This window comes from Clarias gariepinus, chromosome 8 (genome assembly GCF_024256425.1).
Source record: "Clarias gariepinus isolate MV-2021 ecotype Netherlands chromosome 8, CGAR_prim_01v2, whole genome shotgun sequence".
NCBI lineage: Eukaryota > Metazoa > Chordata > Actinopteri > Siluriformes > Clariidae > Clarias > Clarias gariepinus.
Window position 1 is genome coordinate 33,077,865 of NC_071107.1, and position 12,501 is coordinate 33,090,365.

At 39.0% G+C, this 12,501-nt stretch overlaps 1 protein-coding gene across 2 annotated transcripts in view; it reads left to right on the top strand.

Annotated features, from left to right (window-relative positions):
- Window positions 1–4,032: 4,032 nt before the first annotated feature.
- smoc2 (SPARC related modular calcium binding 2) overlaps window positions 4,033–12,501 on the top strand; it is a 37,594-nt gene continuing 29,125 nt past the window's right edge. For both annotated transcript variants that reach the window (XM_053502903.1, XM_053502904.1), the window contains exon 1: window positions 4,033–4,320. In XM_053502903.1, the coding sequence (XP_053358878.1) occupies window positions 4,243–4,320 (78 nt within the window). In that variant the 5' untranslated portion in view covers window positions 4,033–4,242. The remainder of the gene's footprint in view (window positions 4,321–12,501) is intronic.

Sequence of the window (12,501 nt, forward strand, 5' to 3'; positions counted from 1 at the left end):
CCCGTCCCAAAGCATTCCCAGGCCGCCCATATATTATATAGAAACCCCCCCAAAAAACTAACTCCGTTAGAGTGTCTCTTTTGGGTCACTCTGACAGCAGTAATGTTTATTGTAGACAACCATACAAGGGTAATTGTTACTAAGCCTGCCCTGGGTACACTAATTTTCTTTTATGTTGCACAGATTCCTGCAGCTAAGCTTGGATGTACATTTACATCCCAATAAAGGTTACCGATGACATACCTCTTTTTTGTTTGTTTTTTGAATAACAAGCTGAAATAAAATAGGAGTAACGAGGCTATTTTTAAAATGTAAGGAGTAGAAAGTACAGAAAAGTCGGCTGAAAAATAATTACTCCAGTAAAGTATAGATACCCAAAATTAAGGTAACGAAGTACAGTATTTGTACTTCGTTACTTGACACCTGTGCTTTTACCCTACTAGTTAATTTTAGTCAAACTCAAACTACATTTCAATTCCTTCGTGTCAAACAAGTAAAACTTATAAACATTTATAAAACAATACAAAATGGTCTCACTCAACAGTATTTTTTTAAAATTATTATTTATTTATTTATTATGTTAACTTTCACGTTTTTCAAGGCCTCCTCTTGGCAGTAATAAGACGCGTGAAAATGCATTAACACACTCTCTCTCAAGATAATCTAGGATATCGCAAAATTTCGCAAGATTTGCCCCAAAATAGTGAATAAATAATAAATAAATAAAAACCTTTATTTATCCACATAGGGCAATAAAACGCACGCAGAACATTTGACAATGGGTCAATGACGTGACGCCCCCTTTTTCTGTCCGGGTTAATTTTATTTTGCAGAAAAAACTAAAAAATACATAAAAATTTCTCATCTACTTGTTATACCTTCTTTACCTACTAAACCACTCTAACTTTTCCAAATTTTTAAGTTTTTCATCATTTTTCTGCTATCCGAAGTGCCAAAACATCATATGGGGCGACCGTCCGGCCTTGACTTTAGTTAGGACAACTGGTTTAAAAACACTTTAAATCAACTTAAATATATCCCTTTTCCTAGTTGGCATAATTTTAAACATGTTTTACATCTATTGACAAAACTATAAAGCATTTGCTCATATATTTCTATCATGATATACAAACGAATGTTGTCCGTATTATGTTGATTCTATCCATTTCATCTGGGGCGACCATCAACAAACCACAATTTTGGGACCTTTATTTTAAAAAACATCTCAAGGATGGGATACTGCATCAGCCAGACACAAGTGAAGACCCCCTGGAAACAACTGTATAGTAAATCAGTCTCTCTCATATAGTAAGAAAAAGCTGTTTTTTAACGGCTGTGATGTCGTAGTCACTTTTGGTCATCATGTGGGGCGACCACCCCAAAACTGTGAATTATAATTTTTTTCCACAAATCTATATTTTGATGATAAATTTGATAATGCTTTGTCACTAAAAGAAGCTAGTTTGGTTTCTGAGGATAACTGTTAGCCTGTTATACTTGAGTAAATTTAAAAACATCATATGAGGCGACCGAGTATCATGTGGGGCGACCACTGCTAAATGTTTTAAATGATAGATATATGTCCTATATTTGTAGTTTTTTATATTCTATACATCAATTATATACATAGAGTTAATTGTTTAAGTATAATTATTTGTATATTTAACCTTTTTTTTTTCTAAATTCAGCCATTTTCCATTCCTTTTATAGGGAGAAACATTTATTTTAACTGGATAATGAAGGAGACTCTGGTATTATATAATAAACTTGTGAAATAATGGTTTTCATAAAATGAAAGGGCACCAAAGTTTATCTTTCTTCATCAGTTCTTCTACTTACTGATATGAGTTCAACTAGTCTTAATGATACATAAAAATGTGAATTCTGAGATATATTACGGTCGCCCCAGATGACTTTTTTAAGGCTATGTTTTATTAACTTAAGTGTAAAAACACTAAAATGACAATTTTTTTTTACTTTTCTTTATAAAGGCATGTGTACACTACATTCCAAATGTTTAGAAAATGGCCAAACATATCCATATTTTTGGTATTTTAAAATTGGCCTATTAAAAAGTCTTATTCGTCAATGACCCCAATTCACATCCAACTGGGACTTTAAATGGTGACCAGATCTAAACCTGTTTATATGTAAATGCATACATTTCATAAAAATAATAAAATCATTTTGTAATATACGAGAACACGAACATAATGCCAAATGCAGTGGCTTCACAATCACTTAACCACACAGAGCACTTAATGAATATATAATTTGTCATAAAACAAGATGTAAATAAAAATTATTGTTTTTTTATAATTAAAGGAGGAAAGTTCATTAACCCCCCCCCCCCCAGCTTTATTGCAGCATTAACCAAGGTGTAAGCACAATCGCTTTTGCATGTTTCGCGCTCAATACTACAGTTTCATTTAAATAAATTAAATAAATTAATAAAGGAACATGATGGACTGTAAATGCACGTGTAAAGGACGTCACATAGTGGACCCTATCTCACACATGCACTCACTTTTGAAATGCACTTAGCTAAAAGTCAAAGTGACAGCCATGCAACCCCAGTAGACATGTACAAATGTATCTAAATGGATTTTTATGGAAATATTCTGTCACCTATTTTAACCGATTTATGCTGTCTTACCTCGACGGTTTTTGGACAGGGACACGACATTGCCGTCGAACCAATGTTTGCCGGGTCATGACCAGGGGCCAGACTGCCAATAGTGAGTTCTACTGGCAGGTTTCAAGGCGTCTGAGGAAGGACGTACAATGGAAAACAACAACAACAACAACAACAACAAACAAACAGCTAATTTCGAAACTTTTTGATACCCTCTAGTATTTTGGAACGTGCAGCGAACTGCGCTTGCGAAACTGTAACAGTAATAACATACCAGCAGAGGGAGCCATTTGACCGTTTTTTCCCCTAATACGCGAACTTGAAAACATGTAAATATTAACATATAAGTATACAGACAGATATTTTATAGTGTGGCTTTATAATTCAGGGTAAATATCCAACAGCTTTATTAATCAATACAAGGAATTTTAATTACATTTTTATTAATAATTTTTGTGAGTTACCAAAACTGTTTAATCCTTCCATTCATCAGGTATGTGTCAGTGGATACTGAAGTCAGTGTAAGAGTTTAAATTAAATTTCTCCCTGAACTCACTGGAGGGAAAAAAAAAAAACAGAAATTGGAAAGCCCAGATCTAGGCCAACCCGAGGAACCACAAGCTACAGCCTGCTCAGTCCTCCTAAGCAGATAAGGCATCATTTTCACTTTCAGTGGTTTTTGTATGACCTGAGTGAATAATGAAGATGGTTATCAGAGTCTGTCATTATCATCATCATAACCTCATCAGCTGCTGCATTAGCATCTCATGGATGAATAAAAATGGGTTGTTTTGTCATATTTAGATCAACTTCACTTTACTAAAAGGTACTGAAAGTATACACCATGCTCAGCCTTTTATCACCCAATTAACAGTATATATACTGGCTTGCACAGAGCCCTGACCTCAACACCATCGAGCACCTTTGGGATGAACTGAAACAGAGATTGGGCTTTTCATCCAACATCGGTACCTGACCTCATAAATGCTCTACAGAATGAATGGACACAAATTCCCACAGAAACTCCAAAATCACGTGGACAGCCTTCCAAGAAGAGTGGAACCTGTTATAGCTGCAAAAGGTCTATATTGAAGTGTATTTATTTGAATACAGTGTCATTGCAGGTCAAATGCTTTTGTCCATATAGTGTATAATAATATAATATAATATAATATAATATAATATAATATAATATAATATAATATAATATAGTGAATGGGAAAAAGAGGGGTATCCACTATGTAAGTGTTTGCGTTAAATCACCAGCATCCAAAAGATTTATTAAACCCAAACCCCCTTCCACTCGATAAAGACTCTCACAGGGGGAGGAGAGTGAGAGAGAGAGAGAGAGAGGGTGTGTGTGTATGTGGGTGTGTGTGATGGTATCTCAAGGCAGTGTGCAGTCTCCACTCAGCGCATCTCTCACTCTCCTGCTGCGCAAAAGCGAGCGCACTGCGCATTTCTCCACTCCAAGACTCTGAGCAGCCAGCTTCACCTGTGATCCCCGTATCAGACCGGGAGAGAACGCGGATTCTGCTTGTTGCTGCAAGAAAAAGAACGAGACATTAGGAAGAAAGTGAATTTTGGGAGAGACTTTGGTGCTCAGGATGAGGGACTCTGCGCTGCTGCTGCTGGTGCTCGGGTTGCTCCATGAGGCGAGCGCGCAGAAACTCTCCGCGCTCACGGTGAGTCGGGCACGCGCGGGTGGTGGTGATGATGATGATGATTGCTTTTATGACACCTCTTGTCTGAGTTCTCCTTATTTGACTTAATCTGCCAGAAAACCTCATGGTCATGGTGCTGTTTCTGATGATGAGAACTTTTAAGACAGATGTGCACTAATGCACAGATGTGCACTGAATAAATAAAGGAATGATAGCCATATTTCATTAGAAGGGTTGAGCAATTATTAAGCACATTAAGTTCACGTGAAATTTATACACGTTATGTTTCTACAGGTGGTTTTTATTATATACTTTTTTCCCCCTCTTTTTTCACTTTCTTTTATATTATGTGCTGCCAACATATTAAAAAGCACTTGCCTTTTTTTTCCTCTAATCACATATGACATGATTGTTTTCTATGATTAAACATGTTTTTTTTTAATAGTTTAACAATAATTATTTAACCATTTGAAAAGCCAATTGAAGAGTCGTCCTAGTCTAGATTCAACCTTAAACTAGGCTATGATCTGCTGGAACATGCTCTGCTACTGAAGCTTAGAGAGAGAGAGCAGATCACTAAATCTTAAATGAAGAGCTTTATCTTCTAAGGAAGGTTTAGCATTCATGGTGATGACTTTAAGGTCAGCAGACAAAAGTATTTTAATATGGGTTGTGGTGGTGATGATGGTGATGCTGATCATGCACAAAAAGTTAATGTTATAAACACTAATCGTCAGACATTCTCTTAACTCTTCTCTATTAGTTATAAACATTGCTATATTGAGAGCATAGTGTCATCATCATCATTACACTGAGGAAAGCGTGATGGTGCAGGAAAGATTTTATAATGTGCACATGGCATGATCAGCCTCTCTTTGATCAATGGTTTTCTTTCCTTTTTTCACATTTTCTCTCCTGTTTCTACTTTTTTTTTTTGTTGATAATAATCAAGCCTGTGAAAGTGTACAGGTATATACAAAGACCATATTTGGATGTTGAACTTGAGTTATAGATTAGCCACCCGGATACTCTCTGTATGGATGCGCTCTTATCTGGGTTTCCTTATGGTTCACAGGTTTCCTTCTCTCCCCAAAAACATTCTCGTAGGTGGACTGGCTAAGCAAAAATGCTGTAAGGTGTAAATGTGTGTGTGTGTGTGTGTGTGTGTGTGTGGTATGCTGCAAAGGATTGGCATCTTACTCAAAGTGTATTCCTGCCTTTCAACCTGTGTTCCTGGGATAGATGCAGTATCCGCTACCCTGACCATGATGAATGAATAAATAAATGAAAAGTTATATAATGGTAATGCTGCTCCTACAGCTGATAATAATGATGATAAATCACTCAGTTTATTAATCAATATATTAATGATCTTGTTGAGTCATATTGGATTGCAGCGATTATAGGTTCTTCCTTTTTAAGCCAGGATATCTTTTTTTTTTTTCTAATTGCAGTGATTAATGATCCTGAGGAAGTCAAGGTAATTAAACTGTCGGCTGCATGTCAGAAGCATAAAGTAAAAAAATACTTAATAGTTTTATGCAGCCTATCCGGTGATGAAAGCATGAACGTTTCTTTTCAGTGCTAAAAATTTGCCAAAAAAAAAAGTGCTAAAAAGTTGTAGAGTGGCTTAGAGTCTCAGAGTCTCTCTGTACTCTCGAGAAATGTTCATTGTGCAACCCCAGCCCAAGCTTATACTTTGGTCAGCTCGTGTTATTGTGAGGACGTTATTTTTAGGCCACTGAATCTGGCACTCACTTTGAGAACTGCTTGACCGGCCAAAATTTTTATATAGGTGCTGGAAGCCAGGTTCGTTCAGAACATAACTAGCTGGTCAGAAATACAGAAAGCACCTAAAATGTAAAGAACCGACCGGTCAGAATTTTCCCTGCACAAAAGTAACACACGGTGAATCACAGGTGCACTATCAGTACATATCCTCTTGACGCCAGGACTTGGCACGGCCTGGAGTACCTGTCCAGTGCCTGGAACAGTGTGAAATTCACAGTGCTGCCAAAAAAGTAACAGCTTCTGCGGCCAGCGGCGTGTGTACACATGCACACACTCACACACCCAGCCCGGTGACTGCGGGAAGCCGCTCTTCATTACCCCATAGCCACCAGAGACAGGCCTGTGGGAGCAAGGAGCAGGAACAGAGCTGGCTTTGATAGAGAAGCTCGTCTGAGCACTTATGGGAAACCAATCCTGTGTGTGTGCCAGCAAGCTTAAACATGTCAGTGGAGGAATAGGAAATAGCCCACTCTATAATCCATAAATGTTGGTAAGCAGTCAATATTTGTGTCTGTTTGACAAGCTTTGAGATATAATATGTGCCTTTGTCTGGGAGAAAAAGTTGCAATTTTAACCCTATGGTCATATTTTGGTCCTTACACATAATCAGCATTAACATTTCAGACCACAAGTTGTGTAGATTTCAAGTCAAGCATGGGCTTATCTTTCTTTTCCATTTAGTCCTGGTTCTGTCAGCTTCAAAGACATGATCGTGTTGAACATTCTTTTAGAGCCAGTCAGTGGTTTCAGTGTGGTTTTTGCATCTTGGGGGATTTGTAAAGGGGGCATTGCTGGTATTGAGTGTGTCTAACTGGCGCTGATGTGAGTTGTTAGCACCATGGTCAGAGATACAGTGGCTGTCAATGTTTTCCCCCTGCTGGCATCTGCTTCTCTGCTAGTCTGTGCCAGGCCAGCTATCCATGAATCGAGGGCTTTTGGCAATAGGGTCTCAAGGGCATCTACACGACTGTGCATATTTGCTGGGGTAAAAGTACAAATCGACCCAAGAGTCAGTTAGGAAAGGGAAAAAATAAACTGCTTGGTTCCTGCAGGTTTTTTGGTATGCACTTCGCACACTTCACAGTCCGTGGCCAGGGAAAGCCAATTTCACAGTAATAAAGTAGAATTGGTTTCTTAAGTTGAGCTGTTTTAACAGTACAGATCGTGTTACAGGTTGGACTGAAGACAGCACTCTGGAAGAAATATCAACCTTCACGTGATCCAAGACCCTGTTTTTTTTGTTCAATAACAATATAACGCTAATCACATGACCTCCTTTCAACTTTAACAAAAAGGCTCGCTGCATGTCTGTGCATACTGCGTTCCTTTTTAATCTCTCAGATACAAAAACTTAAAGTGCCACTATTATGCTTTTTCAAATATTTTCTTTCATGCAGTGTGTCATGTAGCTGTATGTGAACATAAACTATCTGCACTATCTGTGACGCTGACAGTGCAGGATAAATGGAGTTTTTGTCTATAAAAAAAAGAATCGGCTCACATTCGCCTAAACGAGTCGTTAGCAAATCTATTTTTACTCTGTTACGGATCCACGTCACTCCGTAACATATTTGCATAATGTCTGCCCACGTTCTACATCGCGAACAACTTGCCCGGCCACGTTCTACGTCACGAACAACTTGCCCACCATCTTACAATTAACGTTACCACACTCTTGTTAATGTGACCGAGCATTCATGCCAGGTTCGCTTAAACACTGTAATATAAAAAAAAAACAATAAAAACGAGAGCACATGAAATCCTTTTTAACTGTTTATTCTCCACCATTTACCAAAACCAAACTTAAAACTCACGAAGTGGCCAGGCGCACATGCACTTCACGTGTGCGACTGCATTTTTTCCCCTGGTGGAGGGGGGGAGAGGGGGGGGGTGGAGGAGTAGTAATGGTGAAACAGCGCTGCAGTTATTTCTTTGGACGAGAGAAGGAGAGATTGTTGTGGATCATTTTCTTTTTGAAGATTTTTTAACCGGATTATCTTTGACTGGACATATTCCCCGTCATCGGCCTCACATACTTCATTAACTCTGGGGAGACCGAACCATACTCTTCTAACAAACATACAATCATACTTGCTTGTGTTTGTCCTTTTTGCTCACCGGCCTTTTAACGCAACACAGACACAAAGATAAAAAACCTCTCGATTTTTGTAGCCACAGTTAATATAAAATTTGCTGGTCGTTACACGGTAAAACCGACGCCATCTTTTTTATGTATTGACGGGTCTTCAAAGCTGTCATTCTGTTATGGTAATGGGCTTTTTTTTTTCGACACACGCTGTAGCGGTTGACCAGTCATAAATCACCGCGCCATCTGACCAATCACAAGTTCAAATCTTGAATCTGTGACATCCATCTTTGGCCAGTAGGGTTGTCATTTTTTACTTTTGAAAATCTTGACACACAACTGAGTTACTACATGCAATTTGAGAATACCTAAACACAGCATGTTTTTGGACTGTTGGAGGAAACCGGAGTACCCGGAGGAAACCCACCAAGCACAGAGAGAACATGAACTCCATGCACACGGATCAGGAATCGGACCCTCGACTCTGGAATTGCAAGGCCACAATGCTAGCCATGCTGCCATGTATAAAATATAGCTGTATAAATAATACAATATAATAAACAGAACATTATTTTACTACTGTATTATCCATATGTATATTTATTCTCATAATTGTACACCAATATTGCTTGTGTAGCTTGCACATAAGAATTTCACTCACATGTACGGTACCAGTAACGTGATGTGACAATAAAAGCGACTTGACTTGACTTGACTTGACATTACGTGTCCTGGGGAGTGTGATATAGCACAGATCATTTAAAAAGGTGGCAACACTAGGGCTCAGGAGAGCAAAATTGGTTCTGCATTCTGGGTGAGAAAGATGGCAACGACTCTTTCCTGTCAAGCCAATCGTGGGCATCGTGACCTTGTGTATGTGTGTGTGGGTGGATATAGTCTCAGAGAAAGGTGTAGTGAATGAGGGCAGTCTTTAGATTGGGAGAAAAGTGACAAATGACAAGTTTGGGCAAATAATAAGCAAAACTAAAAAGGTACTGTTTAGTAATTTGGTAATTATCTTGCTAGTATAATATCAAACCAGCGCAAGTGTGCATGTGCATGTAAATGAGAGTACAGAGGAATGTGCGGTGTCAGCCCGGGGAGCCGTGTGATTTAGGGCTTGGATCTGCCGCTGCTGCCCCCAGCCTCATTATTTGCTGGCCGCGCTGAGATGCCTCACGACCAAACGTTAACAAATAGCTTTGGGTAGTTAACCGCGCTCCTTACTCGCAAGCAGGAATGTGGGAGGCAGTGTTGCATTGTGCAGACACACACTTTGCATTCTTGCATGTGCCTGCACACACACGTACATTCACACATTTGGATGCTGGCTTACTTCGCCTTACCGGACATTGAGTGCAGCTCAGACCTGCAGATGCTTAATTCTCGTCAAGTCCTGGTTGGGAATGTAAGAAATAAGAAACCAGACAAGACTGACACTAGTGACTCCTCCCATGGATACATAATACTTAATAATGATAGTGTATGAAAATCAGTACATTAATACAATTATGCCTGTTGTTGATTTAAATTTTAAAACTTTATGTTATGAATATTGTACATTCTAGAACTGGCTTAAGTGAGTGATAGTGGATATACAGAAAGAACAATCATGGAATATAGAAAATATAGAATTATACATTTACAAATTTACCTGGTGCCTGCAATTCAGTTCTTAATTTCTAATCACAATCACTAGACTGCTATCCAGCGGGTTTTACTAGTTTCATCCTTCTCTTCATAGTGCTGTTGATAGGGGCCTCTTTATGCTACAAACACTATTTTTGCTGCAGTGTTTCTACTATTAACATCCAATCCACACATTTCACCACTTTTCCACATTAAACTAATATTTTGCACGGTGTGACTCAAACTCAGGAAGGAGAACAGCTCTAGTATATTTTTCTAACTCGCAGACAGACGTATCAGTGTTATTCTGGCTTTGTAAAAAGTCACCGGGAATGGATTTTATTTTGTTTAGTGGGAATAGCCTGTGTGAGACACAGTACGTGGTATTGTTTCAATCACAGGCTTGGTATTTGACAGAGCTGCTAGTTCATGAATGTCTTCTTGGTTTGGATTTGAGCATGCAAATGCTTTCATCTGTGTGAGAGTTTTTTTTTTTCTTCTTTTAACCCATTTGTCCTTTTTGCATAGATCTGATACAATCTGTGTATGGCTAATCTGATTCGTTTCTATTAGAAAAAGACACCTGTGAAATGCACCTGCACAGACAAAAAGTATATCCATTCTTCTCTTTATCTTTATGTCTATTCACAGCAATTAAACCCGTTTTGGAGTTTAACAGCCTGGTTAAAAGCTGCCACTTTCTTCCTTTTCTACCAAGCTGGGGACTAATGAGTTCTCACTCAATCCCAGGAAGCTTGCCATAGAAGTCCTTCACATGTCCACACCAGCCTTGTTGCTCTCCACCAGTGGCCCCCATTGACCCCTCACAGCTGGGGAGTTAAGGGCAAAAAGAACGGGGCCCAGGGCCCCTCTAGGGCAAAAAGAGGAGGGGTACCCTGGGCTTCTTGTTCCTACCCGGGCTGTAACACTGCACAATGTGCTCTCTGCTGGAAGCTGGCTTCCACAACGCAGCTTTTCAGGCCCACAGTGCTTCGCCGCCTTGATGGGGGGGTAATAGGATTTGGGGTTTACTATGCTGGTGGGTCCTTGAGAAAGAAATATATTTGAAAATCACTTGCATGCAGCACTGTTCTCCTACACATCTCTTAAAACTGCCTGTCATTTTTTGTCTCTATAGCCAAGCTCTGGGACAATTTAGCTTTAGGTTGAAAGAACAGCAGAATGACGAACAAAGCAAGAAAAGGCACTAATTTCACAATAAGCAATTCAAACCGAATCGTTAGTGAAGCAGGAGTGATCTTACTAGCTATCCATCAATGCCAGCTGCCCATTCCTCTGGTACTCCCATGCACACTTTAATTCTTCACGGGGTCTCATGATAGAAGCTAAAAACATTCACACCCAGGCAAAGGTCTATTCATGCATGCTGTTTGATGAGTATGAATCACACTGAGACTATAGCGAAACTTCAATCTATTCATTTGAACACTCCATTCATCTGCTCTTCCTGTGCCCTTGTTCGCAGTAAATGCATTGTATTTGTCTTACGGAAAAAGCCTGAACCCCAGCCTTTCGGAGCTTTTGAGGTAACGGCAAACGATCTGCATTGTATTACCTCTCTTCTGCTGACCAGTTCGGTGTCATCTGTTTACTATCCTCTTCGTCTGTGGCCCGTCTGTTTGCTATGATAGCCAGCTTGTCCATGCTGGGAGGTAGCAGCGGTTGTCCATTCGTCCTTTTTTCTTCATTTAGGACACTTGCAACCAGCTGTTAAAACTGGAAAATGACAGTGTTTGACAGTCATAGTGGGTGGCTGGAGAATCCCACAGGGCTTGTGAATGGTTTCATGTCGTAGTCTTGGGTTGGACTTTACTGTCTCCCTTTGTTTCCGGCTTGGCTATTTACAAATGGCTCAACTCTGTGGTGGGCAAAACTGTGAGTTTTATTATCACTGTTTAAAAAAAAACACACACACAAAAACGAAACAAAACATAGCAGTCGGTCCTGGCTGACGTTCCTATCTCGATCAGCTGATGATCTGAGATGATGAGCATGGGACCGTAAACTCTCTTGTCCTGTGGCTGCCTGAGGAAATGCTTCCTAATACATAAAGCTCTAAAAACTTTCGAGTTTGTCAAACTAAAATACGTTTAGGTGCATCTGTACCAAATTACAAACTTGATTAGTTACAGTAGCTGTAAATGTGTCATATAGAACGAAACCCTGCCACAACAATTTGTTAGATTTTTCGTTTGATTTTTCACTTTTGTAGGGAAAAAATAAAAATTATACATATCATTTTTTTGTGTATATACACAAATTTTTTTTATTATGCCTTATAGATTACATGTCCTGGGATTTTTCAATAGTTTGCTTACCCCTACGTCTGTTTTACATTGCCCCAAGAGCGTAAATTAGTGTTTGAGAAGGGGTGTGTGTGTGAGAGAGAGAGTTAGTACACCTTAAGGACAATGGACTTGAACAAATTTGACCTGATCTCATTTAACTATTTATTTCCTCTTGGGGAGGAAAGAGTGTAAAGTAAATATTAACTGCATTATTCAGGTATTTTGGTTTCACATTGTCTGTCACAACGATACATGAACTCTGCATTCATTTTATGTTGTTTTTAAATAATATTTACCATTTTCAATAAAAAGCATGAGAAATGTTCATATTATTCCTATATAATCTTATCATTATTATTATAAGGGCCTTGTCTCGATTTCCAAGCA